Source organism: Pseudopodoces humilis, chromosome 24 (assembly GCF_049639895.1).
Source record: "Pseudopodoces humilis isolate 2021_Gansu_Grassland_sample_001 chromosome 24, ASM4963989v1, whole genome shotgun sequence".
NCBI classification, from domain to species: Eukaryota; Metazoa; Chordata; class Aves; order Passeriformes; family Paridae; genus Pseudopodoces; species Pseudopodoces humilis.
The window spans coordinates 3,706,524-3,733,470 of NC_142223.1; the positions used below are offsets into that span (position 1 = coordinate 3,706,524).

At 48.0% G+C, this 26,947-nt stretch overlaps 1 protein-coding gene across 5 annotated transcripts in view; it reads right to left on the reverse strand.

The window, feature by feature from the left end:
* CAMTA1 (calmodulin binding transcription activator 1) overlaps positions 1-26,939 on the reverse strand; it is a 236,006-nt gene extending 209,067 nt beyond the window's left edge. For 4 of the 5 annotated variants that reach the window (XM_088066393.1, XM_005528324.3, XM_088066392.1 and 1 more), the window contains exons 1-3: positions 26,879-26,939; positions 23,326-23,419; positions 2,912-3,030 (exon numbers count right to left, since the gene is read on the reverse strand). In XM_088066393.1, the coding sequence (XP_087922519.1) occupies positions 2,912-3,030; positions 23,326-23,392 (186 nt within the window). In that variant the 5' untranslated portion in view covers positions 23,393-23,419; positions 26,879-26,939. Of the gene's footprint in view, positions 1-2,911; positions 3,031-13,144; positions 13,246-23,325; positions 23,420-26,878 lie in introns of those variants that run through there. The other variant, XM_088066394.1, reaches the window with a different exon arrangement.
* Between the last annotated feature and the right edge of the window lie 8 nt (positions 26,940-26,947).

Genomic DNA, 26,947 nt, shown 5'->3' on the forward strand with positions numbered 1-26,947 from the left:
TCAGAGGACAGTTTCTCCATCCCAACTACTCAATCCAGAGTAACATCTGACCATTATTCTTAAACTGCAGACGTAAGTGCTCAGAAAAAGTTATTTGTGGTGTTCCCATGGCGATGCTCTACCCTGGCTGCTCCCAGACCTCTGCACCAGCAGCACCGAGGACCCGATGGAGGCACAGTAACTGCACATGCCCATCCTGCTGCCCACTACCCCCACAGCTGGGAACACCTGTGTGCTGGGCTTCGGGGCACAAGAGACAGACAAGAGCCATGTTCAAGTTTCCTTGAACCATCCCCGGGCAAAGGAGCACAAAAGGGAAAGGGTTAAGGCTTAAGGGTTTCAGAAAGTTGTCGGGTCGTGGCTGGGTTAAGGGGTTTGGCCCCCACTACCCCTGGGGATGAATCTCACACCAGTGCCTGCTACACTCACACTCTGCAGCTCACGGCAAGACTCGACATCCATGACTGCCCAACACACACCATTTTGAGGGAGGACAGCATTGTCACACATGTTCAGATCTGTAAGTTTTTCAGGCATTTCCTTCCTTTTCCATCTTTTACTAAACCTCCCTGTCCAGGGGGCACCTCACACACAGGACCAGAGATTCTGAAATCAGTACAAAAATTCTGGAAATACCACTGTATAAAATACATCTTTTTCTCCTCTACTTTACAACTTCTGTCTTCACTAGCACAGGCAGAGCACCTGCGTACTCAGATGAAAAAATTTATTCCCTCAAGAATGCCTCAGGAATGTAGTCCAATATTATTATTCAATTATAACCTAAGAAAAATTCAAGTTTTATAACAGTGCACAAAATTAAACTTTCAGATTGGGGGTGGGGAAGGCAATAAAATCTGGAAGCTCAGCTCCTTCCTCCCCCATAATTAACACAAATTTCCAAGACTTCATCTAGGCATAAGACTCTGGCTGTTTCTATTTCTCCCCCCACCCCAAGCTAATGGGGCCAAAAAATCTCTGGCCACAAGAAAAGCTCTTTTATTTAAATCATGCAACAGGGACACTGTACCAGCCACACCACACAGGCTGGCAGAGTCAGCACAAGCTATAACCCATGGACAGACCCAGCTCCACATCCCCATGGCATAACAGCCTCAGTGAGAAATTTGTGAAGAGGGGATACAAATGAGGGAGAGGAATCTGACATTCAAAAAGACAGACAGGGGCTGGGTCTGGTTTTCATGTCCCAGCTGATGATCTGTGTCTATCAGCATACAATCCATCCAGAATTACAGCACCAGACAATCCCACCCCAGCAATACACTGGTGAGCACTGGTAGAGCCACTCACTCCCCACTCCCCAAAACACTGACACAACCATTAGAAGAACAGCCAGGCTCCCAAATTCTGCTCCCAACCTAATACACCACACCAAGCATCTGCACTTTCCTGCTTCTGCTCATGAATAATAACAATTTTCAGCTGCATAATGAACTTTGCCACATCCTGTACTCATAGGAAGCTTCACACACCGATCCTAGCCAAATCCACATGTGCAAATGTGTGCACAAAGCTCTGCACTGGGGACAGCACCAATATTAAAGTGACTAAATCCCACCTCAATCAGCTCTTTCCAGTAAGAGGGAAGAGCATAATTCTGTCACAAACCTGTGCAGAGCTTGCTTTCCCCCAACTGTGTTTGTCCAAACATCATCTGTCAGAGCCACTGGAATTGCCACTGCTCCATGCCCTGTCTCCATTAGTACAAACACTACCACAGAATAAACCGCAACCCACATTTTCTACAATTCACATTTCAATTCAAATGACCCAAGACAATAACATCTACACAAAAAAAAAGCCACGGCCAGCAACTGCCCCAAAGACCCAATTCACTCTATCACAGTACTGGGTATGTTAAAAATAGATACCTGATTGTAACTTCCAGACACCAAAAAGAAGATGGCTAAGGACTCCAATTTTGAAAAATACACACAGTCACTGACTGCTCTGTGATTGATTCTATGCTCAGCTAATACATACACACAGAAGTGAGCCGTGTTTGATCCTGCACTCAGCTGCCACTTGCAGGTGTTAAACTCATGAACACAGGTTCTGTTAACAAGTTTAGATCTACAAATGAGGGATCAGTCAGCTCCCAACAAGCAGACACTAAGTCTTACAGTCATTTCTCCGAGTGGATTGCCTCTATTACTAAGTGATTCCCATAAATAGGGCACAGCTACACTAAGACAGAGCTACTAAAAACTAAAACTACACACTGTGGGTACTGCTATGGGACATCCAGCATTGCTGCACAGCAGGAATAAAGCCTAGGGATTGTAGAGCTACCCGAGTTGTTCTTTAACTTCATTTTGGCCCACAGAATTTTAAATACTTATTTTTTATTTAAATTACCCCAACCATAATGCAGAATCAGGTGATCTGTGACCAGCATACTCAGGGTAAATGGATTCCAGTAAAAAACACCCAGTTCTGGGTTTCCCTTGCTCTTAACAAGATTACTCAGACAGAGGTAAGCTGGTTATTTCCCAGGACTCTATGTGGCAGGAAAGAACACACACCGCATTTTGGTTCGGAAGTCCTCATGCATAGGAAAGTAACACTTTATTCACTGCAATATAAACACACCTATCTAATTTTAAACCATTTTGAAACGGGTCATTAAGGTGATATGAGATTTGACTCTGAGGCAAGTCACACACACATGAACCATAGACTCCTGCTATATTAGCAGTCAACTTCCACATTCGCCTTCAAGTCTCACTTAAAGCTCACTTTCAGCATGTACTAGGACTTACTATTTATGGAACAGGTTCCAGAGCCAGGGAATTCATACCCTGTAACTTGCATGGCATGCTCTCACAAAACAATCCATAAGCATTAAAGGAAGCTGGTACATTTCAGAATAAGTAAGAGATTTAACTACCTCGTTAGTGTTCCAGCGGTGCCTCTCTTTCGGTAAACTTGAACATTTTGGTAGACATTCAAGCAGCTTCTTCGGTAAAAAGATTTTTACATGACTGCCATTGCTGTTCCCATGATCATCTAGAAAAAAAGAGGAGACACATGATGTACACACAGGAGAATGGGTGGTTCGACCAAGAGACTCGAGCGATGGCAAGACTTGGAAACCACCCATTTCCCCTGTCCAAAAAGAGCAATATGCCATGGCAATAAGACAAATAAGCAGCTTTCTGTTGAAACTGCAACTTTATTTCAGAAATGTAAATACAGTTTAATTCTTTCTGATTGCAAAGTTTTAGAAGAGCCTTGATGGATTTGGGCACAAGGAGCCTGTGTGTGCTTGCCTGTGCCTATTTTAGCTCATTATTTCCCTCAGTGGCAAATTTTACAAGCAATAGCAACAAAACACTGTAGAAGCTGTGACCACAGCAGCACGACCTGCCAGGGAAGTCATAAATGAAGTTCACACTTGACAGGATTTGCAAGTAAATAAGCACAGAGCCCCAGCACCTGCTATAATTTTGTCAAGCTGCAGCAGAAATGCAACTCAGGGTCTATTAGTTCTTTTAAAACTAAAACATGCCATACCTGATCAAGCCCAAGTTACTTCTATTACCATTCACAGCTCAGAAAGTAAATGTATCTCTTCAACATGAGAGTGAGAAAGAGGAATGGAAATTTTCCTACCTCACCATGCCCAAGGGTGTCAAAAGCAGAAATACTAAATAATACAAATTGTTCTTTTTTTATTGCTAAATGCATAGAAGGTGCATCAATTCCTCTTAAAAGACCCGAGTTCCAGAAGCCCTGCAAATCTACACCAGCCTGCAGCAGTCTCAGCAGCAGCACCTTGAAGATGTCTCTCAATCACCCTTTAACACCATCAAAAGGATCAGAGCACCCATGAAATGCATGTGTTTATCAACCAAATCAGTCCCCACAGGAAAGGGAACCGGAGCAGCAGCATAAGAGAGTCCAGCCACAATGCAGAACTTTATCAGTTCTCCCGCCAAATACACTGTATCTGTCATCTTCCGCCAGTCTCATGCATCCTGTCACAGATCCTAGGCAGTGCTACACAAGCAGTAGAGGTACCCACTGGCTTTTTACCCCACAAAATTAATTTATAATCATTTCCCACTTGGAAATGTACAGAAAAAGGATATTAACTTCATTTTATACATCTAATCATTTTATGTCATAAAACACATGCCAGCACTACGATAAAATTCCTCTGCAATTCCATACGACACAGACTTTTCCCTGTGACCTGCAGTGAACCCGACATAGCCTGGACTACGATCATTCTTAGAAGTTACTCAGGAATTGCAGATACTTCACACCAGCAGCCAGACATCCCTGGTATTCTTAAAGCTTGATTAGACTCTTGGATGTGTCAAGTTCAACAATATACATGCTGTTAAATCAACTGCTCGTGCAAGCCCAGCAGATGAGTTTACAAGATAAGCAGCGATGTGTATGATAAACGTGAGCTGCTCTGTAATTTACGAGTCCTGCGTGCTCCCTGAGTTCCTGGGAACTTTACTGTGTGGCTGTGTCAGACTAAATCAACAGCGCTGCCACTTCCCAGCTTCTTCCTGGGCAAGGAGCAACCTGGCAGGATCGATCTCTGCTGGACTGCTGAAGAAATCAGGGAGAGAGTGCTCTCCACGACGCCATTCCAGGATTTCTATCTGGATATTGAGTATTTCAGACCATGAGTCTATGGGGCTTTTTGACCACATCCTTTCCCCAGCAGATGCTCTGCATGTATGACTGTCACCATTATTTCCCTGCACTTGGGCCACTCAAACCCTCACAGACACCCAAGTTATGATACCTGGAGTTAGCCACAAAAACACAACTTGCCCGTGGCAAAGACCAGAGCCAGGCAAGGCCTGACATGCCAGCAGCCCCCAGCCATTTCCAGATCCACCACCCAATGCAGCCAATACTCACTTCACAATCCCTGCATTCATTTTACACCATTTCCATTTCTCATTCAAAACACTGCATTGCTCTACATTCAATTCATTAAGGCACAAAGTATTTTACAGCACACATTATTGCTTTTATCAGCCAAACTACATCCCAGTTACATCTCATCAGCTTATTTTCCATGGGCACATTTTAATTGACATTAATTGTATTACTTCCCCTTACCTCCGTATCAGTCAAGTCCTCTATCACTCATTCCATTATTTTGCAGGGCTGGCAGACCTCTAATTATTCAGCTCGTTTTATTAACTTTCTTCCATTGTCATCAATTATCAGTATTATTAATCCAGAAAGTGCCTATGGATAATAGAGCCCTTTAAAATGTGTTGGTATAAGTTGTTAGAACTTGCTGACGCTAAACCTTCCAACTCCTGTTGTTAGCATCTCCCACCTTCTGTTATTACAGCAATGGAAGGTCATTCTCACCATCCTGTAACACGACTACATCTCATGGATGCCTCCCTTTTCTGTATTTAGCAATGGCATTTCCTCACTCCAGAAAATCCCCTATGTGACAAGCAACTGCCTCCTGCCTCGATCCAACCGTTATTTCATTATGGATTCCTCAAGCCATGTAGTCAGAACACCACACAACCATCACGGTATGGGATGCAAATCCTAAATCCAGTCACCTCTAAACCAGGCCTGATCTTGCAAAAGGATGAAATAGGCCAACCAGCTATGAGAGTGAAGAACCCATAGCCCCAAACAATGTACACACATTTGCCTTCAAACTTGCTTCTCAGCCCTCTGGAATCACACAATGTACTGTGCGGGAAGAGCAGCCCAAGGAAGCTGGGAACAGAAGAGGATTGCTCACCCAGTGGCACTGAGGGTACTGGTGGGACAAGAATTCCCATTCTTCCAAATGAACCACCACTTTCCTGGTCCTGTTCCTCACAAGAAACACCACAACATCTCTAAGGAGGTGGAGCAAACCCAGCCCCTATGCTACCCCTTGGCTAGAATCAAATCTGCCTTTGCTAGTGCAGCTGATGAGCCCATCCACCACCATGGAGGCTCCTGGTGAACGCAGAGGAAAAAGGGTGCACATTGCTCCACAGCCCTGCTCACCCAACAGCGCAGGAAGAGCACCCAGCAGGCAAACTCCTCTATTTATCACCAACTAAAATTTCCTCACTAGCTAAAAACAGGAGCTGCAACTTCCTAGCACTGATTTGGTTTTACTGTGCAAATCCAGATTTTTACTTGAACTCTCTCCTTATTTATTTTTGCCACAGGTGCAACTAACAACACCGAGATCTGCAAATCCATCCAGTGTCAATAAACAGTGTCTGTGCAAGCAGAGCCACACTGGCACGGGGAGGATTCGCCAGTAAAGCTCTATCAACATGGGGGTTTTTAGTGCAGAGCTGGCCACAGCTCAAAAATGTTTCCCAAGGCAGGCACAGCCACAGCTGAGAACTCAAGTAAGGAAGCTACAGACTAAAATATAGCAGCCTCCAATGTGTCCTGTTATAATTCAGGATGAAAATGCAAAATTTAAGTTCCATTAGCAATCTTCAAGATTACTTATTAGCAAACCAGAAACTCGTGTAGAATTAAGAAAGTGTAAGTATTATAAAGTTCATGGAAAGTTCCACATTAATTATACCACATAAACCCTTCGTCATTTTATGGGTTTCTTCATGCTCCTTGCACTTTATCCTCCCAAGGGATGCACCATGGGCCATAAAACTTTAAAGTGCACAACAGCAAATCACAAAGAGCCTGTGCTCTACCCCCACTCTCCAAACAACCCCCTACCCCTTTTACTTTTTCTTTAACTGGTTCTTAAATCTTTGGTGATCCAGGAGGTGAATTTAGACCTGCAGCCCCATTAACTACCGCAGTTTGCCTATATAACATGCAATTGGAAAATAAAGAAATGGCCAAAAGGATGTTGATCAGCTGCTGATCTGCAGACAGGTCTATACTGGAAATAAATAACACAAGTAAGCTATAAACTCACAAACACAAGTTTTATAAACCCATTATTATGAAATAATAACTTAGGGCTGGCCATCTCCTTAACTACCTCAGGAGAGGGAAGAGGTGTTTAAACATTACAAATGGACACTTTAGTACAAAACAAATTATCAAAATTATTTGGGAAAGGGGCAGGCATCCAGCTGATCCCACCACCACTGACCAACCACTGAGTCGCCAGAGTTGCAGTCCTACAGCACACAAGTGACACCACAAAACCACAGTGCACAGAGGTCACCATAGTCACCCACCCAGTCACTCCAGACACAGACAAATCCAACAAACTCCATCTGGAAGAAATAAATGCAAAGAATGACTCCATATCCAAACAACTGCAGGACTGCCATACTATTTCTCACAATTAAACATTAATCCTGGCACCTTCCATCCATAAAGAAGCAACAACAGAAGCAAACCCAACAGCTCTTGGTCTGTTTGCTAGAAATATTTGTATGATTACAGTAGTAAATCTCTTGGCAACAAAAGCAGATTTCTAAATATCAATCAAGGGTGGCTAAGAGAAGATAACCAGGTCCAGCTGTGCAGTGCTGCTGTCTCAGCAGGGCTCCACTGGATGCCAGCACTTGGTCAGACACTGGCTGAGCAAATGCATTTCCAGTCTTCCAGCACGGGATGCAACCCAGGGCTGAGGGGAGGACATGAGGAAAGACTAAGCAGTTCAGGCAAAGGCAAAAATGTACAACAGGAGCAAGAGGCCAACACAAACCAGCATGTGTATGGCCAGGACTGCTGCCTGCATGGAATAAGCGAGGAAGGAAAAAGCCCAGAAAGGATGAGGGGGGAATCACAGGAATGGTGGCAGTATGAAGGATGAGCAACAAAACAATTTTCCTCTACAAGTTACTGAATCTAGCCTTGGTGTCGTGGAATATTTGTGATAAATACTTCGTTGCTATGACAAACTACAAACAATTCTAAGAAACACAAATATAACTAAAGCTGCTGCTGTGCATCAGTGGCCCAATTCTCCCCACAAGTAACATGCTACTCCCAAGTCCCTTTGTCCTTTTCATATACCAGAAAGTTTCTTGACATTTTATAATTAAATTCAGTGTGAACACCAGTTAGGTATAACTGCAAATGGTGGATTTTGGGGAACAGTTGAGAGCCAAATTTTCCCTAATGAAGGCCCACACACTGGCTGAGGGCTGGGTGACACAACCAGCTGTTTATTTCTCTTGCCATACGCTTAGTGCTCTGTGCAACACTTCCAGCACTTCTACTTCCCCCCACCAGCAAAACAAGTCCCTCTCCCACCTAGGCAGGTTCCAAGCACTTGGTAATGGAGCAAGAGGAGAATTCCCTTATAGTCAGAAGGTGTACACAAAGACCTATTCTAAAAGCAAACTTTGGGAGTGTTCAAACAGTGCAGTCACTTCAGTCTCTCCTTGCAGCTCCTCACATTACTTCCTGACTTTCACCACTTGGTTGCTAAATCTGACAAGTGTACCAGAATGATGAAACCACTCACCATCACCAACAACTCTTTGGTTGAGACAAGTCATCAACTCCATCACCCCCTGGTTTTCACTAAAATTACATCATCAAATTCAATGGCAATGAAGCCATGAGTGGTGGATATTACTGACCAGGTCTAGCAAAAATTAAACTATCTCTTTATTCAGTTTCTAATACTACAGATGTTCTCAACACTACATTTCCCAGAAGTCCTGAAGTATTGCCTAAGGCCAGGGCAGTCACTTACTCTGACCCTACATGCTGGCAGCCACCAGCCACAGATATTTTCACTTCTTTATTTTTGTACCATAAAGAGTTTGACTTTGGAAACCTACCTGGAGAGCTGGTTGGAAAAACCCAGCCCCCTGAACCAAAGTGTGTGATGTGAGCAGGACAGCAAGTGCTCCATGTCCAGTGAGAACAGAGTTTGCTCTCATTCACCCAGTGCTGTGACCGCTCCTCAACACGGAGTGGCCCTTCAGCATTGCCCTGGAAACAGAGCTGGTGCTGTACCCCAAAGGACTGGGGCTAAGACAGGCACCAGCACCCGCAGGCAAACCTGCCTTTCCAAACCCATGGGGTTTAACACAGCAGTAACACAACACAGGGCTGCCAGGAGCCTAGGAAGGTGAAAACAGGACACAAAGTGAGGGGAGAAAACTACAAAGCGAAAACTCAGAAAGGTGTGGAAGCGGAAACCAGGGAACACTGAACCTGCAGGAAGCTGCTGGCAGCACTGTATTTCAATTAACCAGCCTGGTATTCCATAAGCACTCCACCCAACCTTGCTTCACTCCCTGGCAATGTTTGGGTTTGCTGGCTGGGGTTTTTTTCCCCATGTGGCTTATTGAAGCAGAGACAGAGGGACACTGAAAAAGAAAGGTCACATTATAGCTCCCTCTCTCTGAAGGCTGTCTGGACAGAGGGAGGATACCTACTGCCCCTTCCTCCAAACACGTCCACCTTTGTAAGGAGTTCTTTGTAAGAACCATTTGAGACCACTAGCAATGTAAGGTCACTTAGTCTTTAAATACTAAATTTGAAGGTATTCGTTTTAACTGTACTTCTACAACATCGTTTCACTACATCATTTTCTGATACAGGAAATGAAATCTCAGTTAATACATCTCTAGGAAGGTATCCTGCATATGTAGCTTTAACACTGACATAAATAAACCAAAAAACCTTTAAGCCAAAGTAGTTGTGAAAATCATTAACAGGAAGAGATACAGAATTAAATTTAAAAATCAGAGTTTTAAACAAGCCCTAAGCTTTACATCAGGAATAACACAATTAAAATACCAAAAGTACTCAAGAAACTGACCTCAAAAACATGTAACTCCTACTGTTTGGAAAAAGGGAGTGAAGCCCATTCCCTGAATCTGTCCTGCTGGCTGACAGCCCATGAAGAGGGTCTAGAAACTTCACCAGGAGACAGTTGGTTTTCAATTCTGACAACAGAAATGTTGGTAAAATCCCAGCGCTGAGATTCAGCAAAAATTCTGGGGCAAGGAGTGGACTGAGCGGAGCATCAAATGCTGCCTCCTCCCCACGACAGTCCAATCCTGCAGCACACAATCCCGGCCATCAGCACATCATAAGTTCACATTTGTTTAAGTAATAAAACCTCAGGCAACACTTCGGCAGAGGGAAGTAAATATCTGCTGCTAAACAACCAAATCAGGAATGTTTTGTTTTCAAAAGGATGTTGTTCCCCAAATAGTCCCTCCAAAGCCATTAACATCTGAGGCTCCACTTGCCCTCTTCAGTCAGCCCACACCACCAGCACCCTCTACTCAGGAGCTGCAGGGAAAAACACCACCTCCTCCTGCCATCCCACCTATGACCCTGCTTCAACTAACAGACAGAAAATTCAACAACCACACATAACTGAACTCGGCACACAACAAAATTCCGGGCCCCTGCACCAGCCACACGCAAAAACACATGGGCATTACTCTCTGCAAAGCTCTTGGTTAGAGGTACCTGGCTGTGAGAACACGAAATTTAAAAGGCTGTCCGTATACATTCTTACCCTTTTGAACTTTAAATTAGAAAAAGAAAGTTTTCAAAAGGACACCCCCGATCAAATTCAGAGCTGTCACAGCTGCCAAGATGGCACCACCAAGGGTCAGTCCTCCCGGCTCAGCTCAGATGCACAAAACACAGAAGCAACTACAAAACCCACAAATCCTCTGCTGCAGGATGGCAAGAGCCGCTCAGTCACTGAACCAGTCTCATCGTGCCTGAGGAAACCAGAAAAGAGGAAACTCACCCGAGTTCTCCAAGCCGTGGAACTCTCTCCTGCAGCCAAGGGACAGTGGCGCCAGCCTCATTCCAAACCTCAACTCCCGCAGGGGATCTCCGATCTCCCGCTGTCCGCGGAGCACAAGAAGCCCCAACGGCAGCTCGGCAGGGAGCTCCAAGGCCAGGCAGGTCTGCAGAGCCGTGTGCTGCTGCTCAGAGGCTCGCCGCTGCTGCACCGCGCTGGGGGGATGGAGCAGGCGGCTCCCCAATGAAAGCAGCGCTGCTCCGCAGCCGGCCCGCGAGCTGCCATTTACATCCGCTTTTAACTCATTGAAGTAACTAAAATCTACAGCAACTTGTGTTCTCTCCTCCAGCACCTGCACTACTGGTGAAACGCTCTGCTTGAATCATGCCTTAAAAGCATTCCCGTTTAAGTTTCTGACAGGTGGAGTTTAGGTTTAAGGAATGAATGGTTTATATGTCGTCTCCTTGAAAATCCACTGCAAAAGTAGGTCAGCGGGGGAGCAGCTCTGTGACTTCGTACGAGAACACCCCGGGCGCCAGTGCCGAGCAGGGGTTCTCCGCTCCCACCTCCGCGACGCTGCCGTGCAGAGCACGGGCACAGAGCAGAGACAGCGCCGGTCCAGCCAGCGGAGAGGCCGGACGGCAGCGCCGGGCACAGCGGGCGCCTCGCTGGCAGCTCCTGTACAGCCCTACTCCAGAGAGCAAACACGGCTGCCGACCCATCTCCTCAGCAAAGACACACTTCACCCGCCCCTTGAAACCAACTGCCACGACCAAACATACAAAAGTTGCAGTAAATAACAAGCGGAAAGGACAAGTTACCTTCCCAGTCAGGGAGCACTGACCTGCCTGGTCCGTAGAGCCGCAGTCTCACAGGGCTAAGCACACTGAAACCTGTGCTTTACACAGGAAAAATCCATCGCACGTTGGCACAAGAAGCCCGAAAAGTGAATCGAACCCGACTGTCCTTTGGTGACAATACTGTCACCCCCAAGAGAACCAAAACGTCACAATCTGAGCCAGGAAGTCCAGGTGAACGCTTGCCCTCTCCTCGCTCACACCCCTGTTAGCCAGGTAGCATTTTACTACTTCAGTGCAGTTAATCGTGTACTTCAACACAACTGAGAAAAGAATGAAGCGCCGACGTCTATCAGACCAAAGGAAATATCGAACTAATGCATTTGGGAGCATCAAAGAGCTTAGTAAAAGATGAAGCCAACAACACTCAAAATCACCTCTACTACTTAAATTTTAGATTTTTGCAGAGCCTTTGAATTTCACGGCGCTGGACACGACGCAGTCAAAACTCAAACCTATGCCCAGGGGTGCTCTACAGCCACCAAGAAACTACGCAAAAAAATATATTCCCAAAGCAATCCGATAAAAAAATCCACACAAAAAGTGGAAAAAAAATCCTTGTATTCTATGAAGGGTTTTCCCAGTAAAGAATACAAATGGGTTCTAGTCGAGAATGTACATCTGCTGTGGTGGATAAATAAAAAAAAAATTCCTATTACTTACTACTAAACACCGTTCCTTGAGGTGCCCAACTACAACCAGGCGAATCCCTGGGGTGTTGGCACGTTCAAACGGATTTAGGCAAGGGATGTGAACTGCCCTCCACTCTCTCCTCCCGCCCCTGTAAGATGGAGGCGCCGACACCAGTACCGGCCGCGACCACCCGGCCGGCGGGGTCCGGGGGAGCACCGCTGCCCGAGCCGGTCGGGACAAACTTATCTCAAATAATGCGAAATACCCAACCCGCCTCCCGCCGAACCCGGGCCACGGCCCCGCTCCCGCCGGGCTGGGGGCAGGAGCGGCGGCGGAGCGGCGCTTCCCCCTTGCGGACGCGCCGGCCCCGCTCCCGCCGCGCCGGCAACTTTCGGCCTCAGTCGGGCGCCCCGGGGCCCCCGGCACGGCCGGGCCCGCACCGCGCTCACCTTCGCGCCCGCCGCTCCGCCCGCCTCCGGCCCGCCCGCGGCGCGGAGGCCCCGGTCTGGCGGGCCCGCGGCCAAGGCCACCCAGCTTCCGCCGGGCGCGCGCCCGCGAGGCCCGTGCGCCGCCGCCGCGGGGGGGGTGGCGGGGGCGGCCCGGCCCGGCCCGGCCGTGGCGCGCCGGGCCCCCGCGCCGGCCGCCCCGCGGGGCCCACCTTGTTGGCGGCGGGCGGGCCCGTGCCGGCGGGCGGCGGGAGGCGGGACCGTGCCCGGCCCGGCCCGGCCCGGCCGCCGCGGCCCCCGCGCCACGCGGCCTTCCTGCCGCACATGGCCCGCCCGTCCGCCGGCCCGGCCCGGCCCGGCCCCGCGGGGGCGCCGCTGCCGCAAACTTCGCGCCGCGCGGCCCGGCCTGTGCCGCCGCCACCCCCCCGCGGCGGGGCCGGGGCGGGGGGCGGGGGCGGCCCGGGGGGGAGGCCCGCCGCGGGGCCCGGCGCGGGGCGGGGGCGGCCCGGCCGCGTTCTCACCTTCCGGCTTGTTTTCGGCGGCCATTTCCCCTCCGCGCGCCACATCCTCCTCCGCCTCCTCGCGACCGGGACCAGGCGCGCGCCGCCTCCTCCCGCGCCGCCGCCGGCCCGGCCGCCCCGCGCGCACCGCGCACGCCCCGCGCCGCCCATTGGTCAATCCGCTGCACTGACATCCCCGGCGGCCAATCGTAGCATTCCGGGGGCGGGTCCCCGGAGGGGATGGGCGCGATGGACACTGTGCCTCGCCAATGGCAATGCGGCACCGCTTCAGTGGCACGCGCCTCAGCCATTCAGCAGTGGCGCTGGGCGGGCGAGCGGGGGCAGGACGGAACGCGTGATCGACGGCCGCAGCAGCCACTGGAGGGCCGAGGGTACGCAACTGACGGCCACCGGGGCCAATCGTCCCACGGGGAAGGCGGGACTAAGCGGCTGACGCACAACACCGCGAGCGCCGCCGGCCAACGAGCAGCGCCGTCCGCCAGAATGACAGCGCGCGGCTCCAATGGGGCACGCGGCCCGGGCGGCCGGCCGCGGCCCCGGCCCCGCCCCTTGGCTGCGCGCGGCGCCGGCGGGCACCGCCCCCTCCCGCGCCCGGTGACCCCAAACAAAGGCGGCGATTGGCGCGGCCGCCAGTCCCCGCCCGGCGGGGCCGCCCCGCCCCGTGCACCGGAGCCGAGGCTACACCGAGAGAGCGAAATTACCCTCGCCGGGACGCCCCGGGGCTATTTTGTGAGAGGCGCCACGTGCGACCCGCGATTGTGAGCGCCCTCAGTAACGCCGGTGCCGAACCGGCGCGTCCCGGCCAGAGAGTCTGCCCGGCTGGTCCCAGCGCTTCCGGCACGGACGGAGGTGCCGAGCCCCTAGAGCGGAGAAGAACTCTCCGGGCGGGGAGCAGCTCCCGGACTCTACCCCCACTTTCTAAGTGGCGGATGAAGCCCGGAGCTGTTTGCCGACCCTGGCCGGCGGCCCCGAGGCTACAAAGGTTATTTCTCCATCTTTCAGTACTGCTGCATATTCGGGGTGCTGCAGGCCCTCTTCCCCAGCCGCAGCGTTCTGGGGTGCAGAGCACCATGCTCGGGTGAAACAGGCGTTCTTGGCTCTGTGCAGGGAGATGAGGATTTGTGATTTGCAGAGAGAACCAAGTTACGGTGGCCAACGAAATACTAAGGTTTGAAGAGTCCTTGCCCATTTTGTGAGACAGTGTCACAGATCCCACTCAGCATACACTGCACGGGGCCCGGGGCAGATTGTGAAGGGGCTCCCACGACGTCAAGGAAATCGCTCTGTCCTTATAAAAACTGATGTGCCTCAAGGAGAAGCATGTTCTAGCCTGGGTGAGTGTGCCCCGTCTCTGTCAAAGCTTGATGAGCACGGGCACGTCAGCCTCCTTGAGCAGAGCCCTGCAGAACTGGACCACAGCTAATGCCTGCACAATGCAAACCAAGACTGCAACGGTTGTTTCCTTTGATGTGTGTGACTAAACACACAAAAAGGATATTTTCCCTTAGATCCTCCTGGGAGCACAACTTCTTTAAAAAGACCTGTTGGTGCTTTGGCTTTGCTAAGGACCGAAGCGGTTTCTGAGCCCAGACGAAAGGAGGATGGTGTGATGGGCCTCTTCCAAGACAGAAGAAAGGAAAATTCCTTTTTCCTATTTTCAGCAGCTGCTAATCTCGTGGAGCGTGAAAGGCACATTGATGAAGAGGCTCCAGAATGACAGGCTCACTCCCGACGGTCAGAAAGCTCATCTGGTACAGTGTCCTATAAATACCACAAATACTAATGCAACCACAGGATCAGCTAAGACAGTTGTTTCCTTCAGCACTTCAAAATATGCTGGAAATGGAAACTTTTCTAGTTGCCACACTGGCAAAGAGCTACCATTTTCTTGATGAATTCTAGAATTTATGTCTTTCCTTGGTTATTCTTCCAAGACAATTCATATGCTTAGCAGAGACATGAGGTGGCCATACAGTTGTTGTACTTCATAGTTTGCATTATAACAAAAGATAGTATCAGACTAACAGAGGCATCCCTTGGTGCTGAGGGACAGGAAGCAACTTCCTGATGCAAGTCACAGACCTTTGGTTGATGCCTCACGGAGGTGTGGAAAGCCAGTCCATGCTGAATTCCTCTCCAGCGCTCCCCTCAGGATGGCAAGTGATAGAGTCCCTATGGACAGACCTACCTTGCCACCTCTTCTTCTGCAAGAAATGGGCACCTGAGTTAGCCAAGGAGCACAGCCCACAGTGCTTCTGCCCTGAGCCAGCTCACCTCCAGCCCCTGTAACATCCAGCCAGCATTTCCAGGCAGTTTGAGTTTCCATGTGGGTATCCAGGCAAGACTAAGTAATGAAAAGAGATGAGAGAAACAACGGGACTAACACAGCTCCTCCGATTGACACAGCTCCTCACTGATAACAAACACAGGGATGCTAGAGAGCTGTTGGGTTTGTTTTCACAGCCTCCCATGCTCATGGCAGGAACTTGGGCTGCTCCCCACAAGCACACAGCAAATGCTGCCACAAACAGCCTTCCTGTTCTTGCCAGGGAAACTGGCACAACCGTTCATTCCAGTCACAGCCCTCACTGCAGTATTCACTGACACCCTTTGGACACCATGGGGACTCTACATGGGTCACATCACCGTAACATCACCCACAAACTAAATTAAATGCCAAGTCAGCTCTGTGCTCACATATGAGTGTACATCTGTCTCTTCCCTCCAAGGCTTGAGCAGTTCCTTCTGCACTTCTGTGGCTCATTAAAGCAACAAGGTCCATGCTCTGAGGGGCAAGGTTGTTCAGGACACTGCCTGCCTTCTCCTGGTCTGCACAGCCTGCTGAACATGGGGAAGTGCTGCTGTGCTAGTTGGAAATAGCTCCCACTGTCAGGACTAACACAACCACCCTGTGTACCCTGCTCTATCATGTGTCTTTGAGAGCACTGCCCGGCTTTCTAGATCCTTCCTGGTCTGTAAAGACAATGAGAATTTGTGTGAATAAGGATGAATAAAGCATTTTTAAGGGGTAACTGAAGCAGTGCATGAATTCTATTCCATCTAGCTAATGAACTCATTTTCCTCCTCAACATGAGGTTTTCTACCACAAGACACAAACCCCTAGTGAACTGAATCTCCCTGAAATTACCTAACGTTAGGTGTGATTTCTGTACATACAGGTTACTACAGCATTACATAGCTAATGTGTATACACATGTTACTACAGCAGTGTGACCTGTGTAATACCAGAGATACTAAATGGGGACTTTTTCATCCAGCAGGCCAGCAAAGCCCCAAATACTTTCATTTAGTTCCTGTGCAATAAAATGATAAGAAAGAAGCCATTGGAATTAAAGTGCTGCTGGTATCTTTGAAGTTTTCCAGCTCCCACTGTTTAAAACTTGGTCCAATTGCTATTAAGGCACAGAGGTACTGAACTACACAAGACTTTGTGCTTGGATGCTGTGGGATAAACTTGCTCACTGTTACCTTTCCAGGGGCACATGCACAGAGCAAACTCCAGCTGATAAGCAGCAAGAGAGGAGATGTGACAGAAGTTTGTGCAGTCTGAATCATGAATAATTTTTTATCAGCACACTGATAAAAGCCACTGCTATGCTGGTGTTTGGTGACTGAGTTGGTTTCATTAAAAGGGAGGTGAAATATCAAGTTCTTTTAAAATTCTTAACTGTCAATCCATGGCAGATGTGGGTCTGACTTGGTTAATTGGGTTAATGTGATGATTTGGCATACTGAGCGATATGCAGAAGTAAAACTGTTAAGAATATATTCAGATATCCTGTTATGGATATTCAGCAAATTATACATCACCGTTGCTATGGCAAGCAGCACAAAGGAAAACAGTTCAGACAGGTTTAATAGCCATAATGACAATGTTGGAACCCCATTTCTTGTGAATTGTTTGCACAAAGTTACTTCATGATTTAGAAGCAAGGAATGCCACGTGTTTTCACAAAAATACTCTCACAAGTGTGAGAAGAGATGATTAGAAAAACCTCACATGATAGAAATGCAGTAGTTTTTCCCTTTTTACTCTCCCCACAAACAGAATGTAAAGGTATTTCTTCTAGGAATAAACCCAAAACTTGACCAAGACAATGTGTGTGGACAAATCCACTCTTACAACATGTCGCTGCATGTGTGATGTACAACTACCAGTTCCTAGGTTTATCAAAAACAGGTAAATATTCCAAAACATGCACTTCTTTCAGAAGGTTCTCCAAAGTATACTCCACCTAGCGCCCTACCATCCAAGTAACTTGTCCAATATTACGCGGGGAAGTTGAAGAGAATAAACATTATCAGGAACGAAGGATACTGGACTCAGAATGGACAAAAGCACATACATCCCTAGCAGGAGGTCAAGCTCGGTCACCTTCTACACTATGGGCTTTGGATCCATTGTTTTTGCCGTTCCTTCTGCAGTTCTAAGCCCATTTGTTTCCCTCAGAAATACAAAGACTACACTCATATCACCTCTAGTTAAACTCTGCTGGCTACACAAAATAAACCCCAGGCCAAAATTAACTACAACTCCAAAGTCCCAGCCCCTTTAATGGACTCTTTAAGGAAAGATGGTTTTGCTGTGCAAAGCCGCATAAAGAGTGTGGCTATTTAAACCGGTAGCCTCAACACAAAACACAGCATTTACCTGTTTAACCAAGAACAGGACCAACAGTGCAGTTGGTCTACAGGGGTACCAGCTCCAGATGGGAAACCTGGGTGGTTGCAGTGCTGGATCCTCAGTCATTCAGTGTCACACAGCACCAGAAGGACTGACATGGGTGCCAAGGGCCGGCCTTTGCTGCAGGCAGCAGTGCCAGGGAGCAGCTGTCCCACCACACCCTACACACTGCCCCTGCAGCCCTTGGCCTTTGCTTCCTGTGAGACAGCCTGGGGTCTGCCTTCACTTTGCTCCCAGCACCCCAGTGACACTAAGAAAGTCACAATCATTTTGCCCTAATATACAACCATAAGCCAGTTAGAGGAGAAAAAATGAAAAATGATGTAAATTAAAGCTTCCAACTAAGGGGATTTACCAGTAAGTCACCATAAAATTCAGATAATTTATTTTTTCAATTCTGCAGCAACTTTCTCCAATTCATTTGGATTAGCTATTAGAAATTATATCTCAAAAATTAAAGAAAATGTCTATTGACCACTATATCAAATTCTAATTTTAGCCAGGGAAAAAAAGAATAATTAGGCTGTGATTTACTCTGGTAGTCAACTTACATTAACAATTTTTCCCCATGTTTATGTAATTCTGGCAAAATCAAATAATATATACAGTGCTCATAAATGCTGGGCTAGATTTAGTAAAGACAATTTCCTACACTACATCCAGGTCATTTCTCTTTGCTTTCTCTTCTAATGAGACATTAGAGTTGTTCTGTGTAAGGAGGGGATATGATTGTTATGCGTGGCCTCCTCGGTTGGAATTTTAGTGCAGTCTTCAATGAGGGTCATGGAAGGATTAGTTTTTTAATTTTTTTTAAGCTGTCATCCTCCTGTAACAAGCTGTATAGCTTGCCTGCTCTCTGGGAATGATCCACCCCACATCCTAACCCTTCTTCCCAGGGAGAAAGTGTAAATCCTGCAAACTCTCAGTGCCAGAAGCCATCATGCAGTGTTGGCTCTGCAGTGGATGCACAGCTCCCATCTCAGCATGAGTGAATTTGGGATTGGATCTCTAGCCACAGCTGGAACAAATGGGGAAGGATGTTTAAGATCCCTAAAGTTATACTCCTAAAGTTGTGTTCCTGCTTTTAAAACAAGTATCTTTTCCAGCTCCTCTAGAATTGGACTGCTGTCTACATTAAGTGAATAAATACAGTTCTGGGAGCCAAACCAGTTACCAAGGTATGAAACTGTCAGCCTCCAGGCACTGAGAACAGAACAATGAGTAATGGAAGACAACAAAGGAAGAATAACAGGAGAACCAAAGGAAGTAGAACTGGTAGACGGTAACAGGCAGAAGGTGTTCAAAGTCATGTAGATTCCAGAACTAGAAGCCAAAGGCAAATTCAAATTTACCTGAGTCAGTTTGCTCAGACAGCACTGCCCCAGCACTGCCCTTTGCCCAAGAACCTATCCTGGTACTTCTGAACCAAGTCTGTCCTGTGATTCCCTCAGGGAGCATCATTAACACACAGAGCACTCAAGCTTTCAATTAAAAAGCATCATTGCTGAAAGCATTATCCCAAATCTTTAAAGGACTCCATCCCAACTGGGCTCTGCTATGTTATAAATTTACAATGAGAGGGAACTTCCCTGACTTTTCCTATCATTATTTATGAATAGGTAAACCAAATGGAAGAGTAACCCCAGTGTTACAAAGTAGAGTCACTCATGCTTTGCTCCCAGTGGCACCATGGCAGAGCAGTTGCTCCAGTTCTCTTGGGGTGGCCCAACAGTGCCTTATCACACACACTGTTCTGCTCTGTCAGCAAGGGTACACAACACTTCTTATAAGCAAAAATGATTGGTTTAATATTTTCTCACTAGTTTTAGGCACAGAGCAGTTTCTTTCTAGGTCTGCCTAAACCTCATCTAACCTTTAAGACTATTCTTTCCCATGTGACCCATGAGAGTTGCACAAAATGAGAAATATATCCAAACAGTAGCTGCAGAAAATACACAGAAATAACTCGTTTTCACTGAGATTGGTTCATTTGTGAGCTCTGACTTTCCCCTGAACTTCCTCCCCTGAAGGACTGGAACAGTAATACCAGTACAATAATACTTTTTCTCCTGAAGTGGAGTAAATCAGTTCCTCACTCTCAGTAGTGAAGCGAAAATTAAGATGAAAAAGAGTATAGAATGCAGAAAACCCCTATTACCCCAGAATAATACAATTTGCTGCTGATCCCCAGTTGCTAAGATAGGCACGTCAATTATTTATAGAACTCAGAGTGTGAAATATGAAGTATTTCAGCCTGGGACATCACAAAGGTAAAACCAGGAACACAATCCTGTCAGCACTGGCAGACAAGGACAGAATAGGCAAGCACAGAATATTTCTACACAGATTACCCTTTTTATTGAACTACAAATCGCAAAAGGTCTTTATGAAGTGCCACTTTCAGTGCTAAGTGAGCTGCATCCTCCTTTTGACAGTGTCAGTCTGTATTTAATGTTTATTTAACATTTATCTAAAGGGCCATCTCTGCCAGGGAAACAATGTTACAGTAAGTTAACAGAATTTCACCTGAATATTTACAGGAAGCCCAGGATCTTCTCCTGGATATGTGCTTATGTCCGTCAACAGCCTATCACACACACTCTAAAACCTGCTCCACATGACCAAACTTTGCCAATAATTTTCACAATCAAAATTCCAGTTTATGTTCTCAGTAGTGATACCAAAATTTATCTGCACAAAAGCTCTTGTATGGTTTATAGCAAGTTTGTTGAGAGAAAGTATCTGGATTAAAACTCCCAGGGTTGCATTGAAAGGTTGTTCACAGCTCATCTGAGGAACTAACAGGTTACTATTCAAAAACATCCACAATTTCTTGGGGAAAAATCCAAAGCAATCTAAATAAAACCCCACAGACAAAATCAGAAAACCTTGGAGCCCCAACTTCCAGTAGCAGCCAGCTAAAATGCTTTGGTGGGACCATGCATTACTGTATCTCAAATCAAGTATTTCAAAGCTGGAGGATTTCTAAGTGCATCTCCTCCTCCTCCTGCCTTGCCTCCAACTCTGAGGGCAAAAGCTTCAAATACAGTGACTAAGAAATTACAGCAAAGGACTAGCACTGAACTTTCAGATCAAAGGATAGAGAGTGATTCAGCCTCCTTTCCTGACTGCTTGTGAGACGTGGGCTAAACACCAACAGTCAGGTGTTCTGAAAAGCTCCACCTCAGTAAGAGAACTTGCATCAGCAGTGAGGCTACAGGACCCCAAACAATGTGACTCTCCCTTAGACAGGCTCCCTCACTCAAGAGCTCTGTCTGTCAGCCCATGTCACCAGAGGGGTGACACACCACCTTCCACAGCTGCCAGTGCTCACCGATGCCAGCGCTTGCAGGACAAGCAGCAGATCAGAACAGGTATTGCCCGTTGCTGTTCTGCAACTGAAAACCTGAATGCTGACACAACTGAGGGAAAAACCAAAAAACCACAAGCTAGCCCAGCAGGCTACTGTCTGTCCCCAGGGTCACATGTGCTGGAAGAAAGCAGAAGCAGCGAGGACTTGGCAGTGCCTGAAGCACAACGCCTGCAGAAGTGATTATGCTGATGCCAAATCTGATCCTTTCGGAGCTTTCCAGCCACTGCTGAGCGGACAGCACGTGTTGCAATGCTGGAGCTGGCAACGGCAGTGCTGAGCACAGCTAGTGGCCACTGGCCACCTTAAAGCACCAGAACCATGCGACTGCCCTGAGCCCATGTTTAGCAGCATAAGCAGTAAAATAATACATCTATCGAGTTCTCAAAACTGCAGCAAATGTTGAAAAGCCTGCCTGTTCCACATTTCACCTGGCCTTGTTCGTGCTGTTGCTACCACTGCTCTGTGCTGGCTGGGTGCCAGGGCCTCAGCCAGGGACCAGGAGGAATAAGGAATGGCTACATGACCTGGCTCTGGGGAACCAGCACTCCTGTAGGGACACAGGCCCTGCCAGCACTGGATGTTCTCCAGTTTTACAGACTCAAAGCTCTCCAGACTGATGGTGAAGAATTTTGAAACCCAAAGAGTATACCAGATTCACATACGAGTTTATGAAAATAACTGAAAAATACAAAAGCCTTCACATACACATATGCAGAAAAACAACTAACAAAACTATCAGATCTCCCAAAATATGGATTGACAACAACAGAAACTTGCTAATTACTATTTTAAGTATCCTTAAATTCTCATCTCTGGTGCTATCAAGCTAAAAATTATATTATCATGGATTTGAACTGTAGGACAGCCTATACAAGTTAGGACCATTCCAAAAATGTCAATCAGTGTTTCAGAGTGTATTTAGCAGATATTTTGAACACATTTGCATTGCCATGACACACTCTTGTAATACCAGGCTGGAAGGCTCCAAGCAGACCAAGAGTTCTGGTTGGTCAAATGGCATGAACACCTGAACTACAGGGAATACCCTCCCTGATGGCTGTTTTGAAAACAACGCTTCCAGCAAAACTACTTTTTATATATATCAGCCCATTACGCAGTACTGACAAGATCCTCTGTTTGCCCCAGAAACACCCTGTGTCCCACACAGCTGCTGCTGGAGAGAGACAAGAGGCAGGGGCAACAGGCAGATCATCACTGCAAACCTGGAACTCTTGCAAGGAGAACATTTGCTTTTGCCTTTGGGGGATTTAAGTCAGCCTGCATGAAACAAGCATGAAAATATCCCAAGGAGAGCTACATGACTAATGAAGATTTTCTTACTCCTCATCAGTTGCTTCAGCCACTTCTGCTGCCACTGGACGAGCGTAACAAGGCCTTTCTACTGCATGGTGCTCTGCAGATATGACTAAAGCTGCCTCTTTTCCTCCCCAAGTTCCCAGGTAGACTATCATGCCTCCATTACAGAGAGAATTTCGCAGAATGAAAGAGCCAATAAGAAATGTTTCCTCCAGGCATCTCAACAGCATTATCACAAAACACAGTAAAAGGCATCAGAGCAGCAGAGAGAGATTCAGCCTTGTTGGAGGCACCCGTTTGCAGAACACTCCCAACACTGCAGGCGTGTGCACCTGCCCGGGGGCATGGCCACAGCAGGAACTGGCCATGGCTGACTGACCGACCCTCTGGAGCACAACACTGCCTGCAAATGGACTGGTGCAGTGCAGCTCTCACTTCTGTTTTTGCCCTCAGCACAACCATGGCAGCAGAGGCGTGGAGTAACTGCTGGGCTGGTGGGGCAGGGAGAACTGCTGCACCTGCCAACACACACATGCAGGGACAGGGCGGAAAGGACGAGTCGTATGGGTTTTAGGTACAGAATGATGCAACTTTGGGGAAAACCCGAGCAAAGAGAGAGCAGGTCAGGAGTGAGAGGCGGCACTGGGACTTCATGCAAAACGGAGGAGGAGGGAATTCAGAACACTAAGCTCTGGTTTGAGGGGGTGTGCCGTTTGCCTTGTGAGGAAAGGTACCCCACAAAGTCCCACAGGCTCTGAAATGCACTCAATTAGCTGTTCCTTTTACCTTTTTGTTCTACCCAGCATTTCTTCAAGAGCACTGTCATCTCTGGCTTTGGCATCCTACTCATCATCTATGAATTCATGTTGCCGTTTCCTCCCTGAAATGAAAAATCCCATAGTCAGTCATTTTTGCTACACAGAGGAAAGGACAAATCTGATAGTATTTTTTTGCCACTGTTAAAGTTCAAAGACCACCTTGCTCCTTGAGTAGACAACACTGCAAGTTGTGCTCCTGGCTATGGTGTCATTCATGATCACTCAGTGTGTGCTCACTCCAGAAACTTACCCCGAATTTACCTGTAAGCAGCTGAAAAGCTGTCAGTGCCTCAGCCCTGTCTGGAGAGAAGGAGCAGGGCAATGACTCGCTCAGACTAAAAAAATTCCCAACAACAACAACAAGAGAGACTTGTGCCAGGCAAATATCTTTATTTTACTTTAAAACATTCTGAAAGTGTTAATCTATATGAATGAGAAGCAAAACAAGACTGAAAAAGCATGTTTAATGTTAGGGAAGCCTTCACATCACATGAGCCAAATTAAAAATAAGACTAAACACAAGTGTACAAAGCAGAGACAAAAAAAATCAATTTTCTCAAAGACATAACATAAGGGACTCCCACAGGGGCCGGCAAATTCTGGAAGGGAGAAAGAGATTATATTTTATGGGAAGAGATTCAATAAGCATTCTTTTCCCATAAAGCTAGTGATGGAGGATTGTCACTGCTCCATAGATACCCCATGCACATTTCAGGACAACAGTAACAGGAAATCAATAGCACCTTTTATATGTGCAAAGACATTATCTCTCTGGACTCCTAATACTAATAAATGGGGCCAAGAAAGACCTTTACTAGAATTTAGCAGTCAGCATTACTCTGGCTGAGAAAAGAAAGCAGGATGCTGGTCTACACCCTTAGATTTTTAGATTTTTTTTTTTTAAAAACTAGCTCTGCTCAGAGCATCACCCTCGAGTGGTGCCCAGGAGCCCCCAATGACAGTACATCACAATTGTAACAGTGCTGAGCCCTGGCACTGTCACCCCATCACAGACATCCCCTCCAGCTGATGCTGTAGTCATTACAGGCAGGAGCTTTGTCAGGGGTAATTTGACAGCTTTGACAAGCTTGGCTGAATTTATGGCACTTTCTAGTTTTTCCCTCCATTGAGCTGTGATGGAACTAAAGTTAATATTACCAAAACCACTCCGCGAGGGGACAGGTTCCCAGCGCTGACTCTGATCCCAGTCACTGAGAGAATCTGCTACACTGGGCCCTTCAGTGTCCCCTGCCACCCTCAGGGATAGGGAGGGTAGCTCCATCCAGCCCACTTGCAAGAGGAGATTCCATGATGAAGATCTCTGGTATCTCTGGCTCCACCACAGTAGGGGTGAATCACCACTAGTAAGGCTACTCACAGCTTACTAGAGAGCACTGAAGCAGCAGCCACGGTGTCACAGGTTTGACAACACATGCCCAGCTAAACCCAGCACCTGAGTCCTTGGGGCTGCTCTCTTGCTGCAGGGACTGTGTCCCACACAGCACCACAAAGCCTCCACATGCAAGTACCAACGTGGGAAGAGGAGTATTGCACCCCAAGCCAAACCTTGGCAAGTCAGTAAAGCACAAACAAGTACTTTTCCTTTTTTTCTTCCTTTTCCTCTTTCCCATCAGATTGCTTTTTGCCATAGATGCTACATTTCCTCTATTATAATGCAGGGTTTTTAAAGAGCTCTCTCTACATCCTTAGAAAGCACAGTTCATATTTAGCTCCCTAAACTCGTATTTCTCTCTTCCTATATTTCCCTGCCAAGATGTGACACCTGTGGAACGTTCCCAGAAAATTCCCCTGAATCATCTGTGATGCAAGGGAACAGCAGCCAGCGTTGGCAACAAGCAGCTGGATCTTTTAGGAAAGCGTTAGATCAATCTGGTGAGGGGAACGATCCCCAGTAATTGTGGCACTAACATCCCCAAGGACCGCAGAGCTCCCAAATCAGTTAGAAAAAGAGCATAATTACGACAGGACCAAAATCCATGGGAAATAGTGTTGCCATGGCAACTGACATTCTCACAACTCGATCTCCTTTGCATTCTTGCACAGACTCAATGACTCCTAAACCACGTGGAAAAAAAAAATCTGTCTAGCAGGTGGGTTCATTAAGGAAAAGCAGTGCTAGAGGTGCTTCCCTGCAGAACAGACCCACTTCCATATGCTTCCTCAGAAAGGGAGCCGTTGTGCACCTCTTGTTCCAAGCACTGCATCTCACTCACCAGGAGTGCAGAGGAACTGCTGTAACACAATCAATACTTCCTTGTTAGCTACCCTTGTATCAGGAAAAAAAATGTATTAAATATTAAAACATTCTTGTTTTCAAATAAAAGTTAAAAGATAAAATCCAAAGCAGGCTAGCTGAGTTTTGAAATGGGAATGTGGTTCCAGCTTCATGCTGGGCTGCACTGGTGTTAATGAGTGTTTTTTCAAACATTCCTCTTTACAGACAGCAGTACTCAAAAACCACTCCAGCATCCCCACAAACATATCAGATCGAGCCACTGGGCAACATCCATACATGAGCAGGAAAGGCCTTATTTTTCTTCCTGACAGCCTTATCGTAGCATTAATACCCAGTCTATCCACCAGCACACTTCAAGCGAGGTTCAAGTTAACGGACCAGCTGGGCAGCCCTTTTGCTAAAAGCTCTGAGCTCTACATGCTTTGGGGGCATTTCCCTTCCATTTCAGTACTGCTCGGGTCTGGGGAGTTAACCCACCATCAGGAAGGGCAACACAGAGTGAACCCCAGGGCCGTGTTCTCTATGCCAAATGCCAAAGCAGCTACTGATCCAAGGGAAAGTGTTCCAGATCTACCGGTGACAAACGGGCACACGCTCTGCCCACGGTGTGCCCCTGCCAGCCGTGCTGTGCCCGACGGTCTGACATCGCTGAGCTCAGCTGTGCTCGCCTTCGGGTGCCGTGCAGGCAGATCTGCCCCGGGACCCTCCTCTGTACCGGGCTGCCAGACTTCCCCGCTGCCCACCGCCAGCCCCGCCGGAGCCCGGAGTTGTTCACGGAATAGCGACTCGATGGTGACAGCACGGTTTTGAAATCGCCCTCTTGTTACGGGGGAGAGAGGCCTCGTGGCACCGTCTGCACCTACAGGTCCCGTCAATGACCGGAGTGAGCGACTGCCCTTTAGGCAGGTACCGAGGGCCCTGCGGCACCGAGACGGGCACCGGGAGAGGAACGGGAGATGGGCACCGGGAGAGGATCCGGGGACGGGCATCAGGAGAGGATCCGGGGACGGGCACCGGCGGTCGCGGTCGCCCCCCTCCCGCTATTCCCCGGGAGCGAGGCGGACGGAGGCCCTGAGCACCCATGGCACTGCCACAGCCGCCGCTGGGGCAAGGAGAAACCGCGCCGGCAAAGACGCGTCAGAATGCCGGGGCGAAGAACGAGGGAAACGTGGCCAGAGCGAAGCGGGGCAGAGCAGCTCGGCGCCGGTCGCTGCCGGTCCGCGCTCCCTCGCTCGCTCGCTCCCTCAGTCCCTCCCTCACTCACCCCTCGCCGCCGCCGCCGCCGCCGCCTCCCGGCTCGCGCACCGCGCACGCGCACACGCCCGGGCCGCGC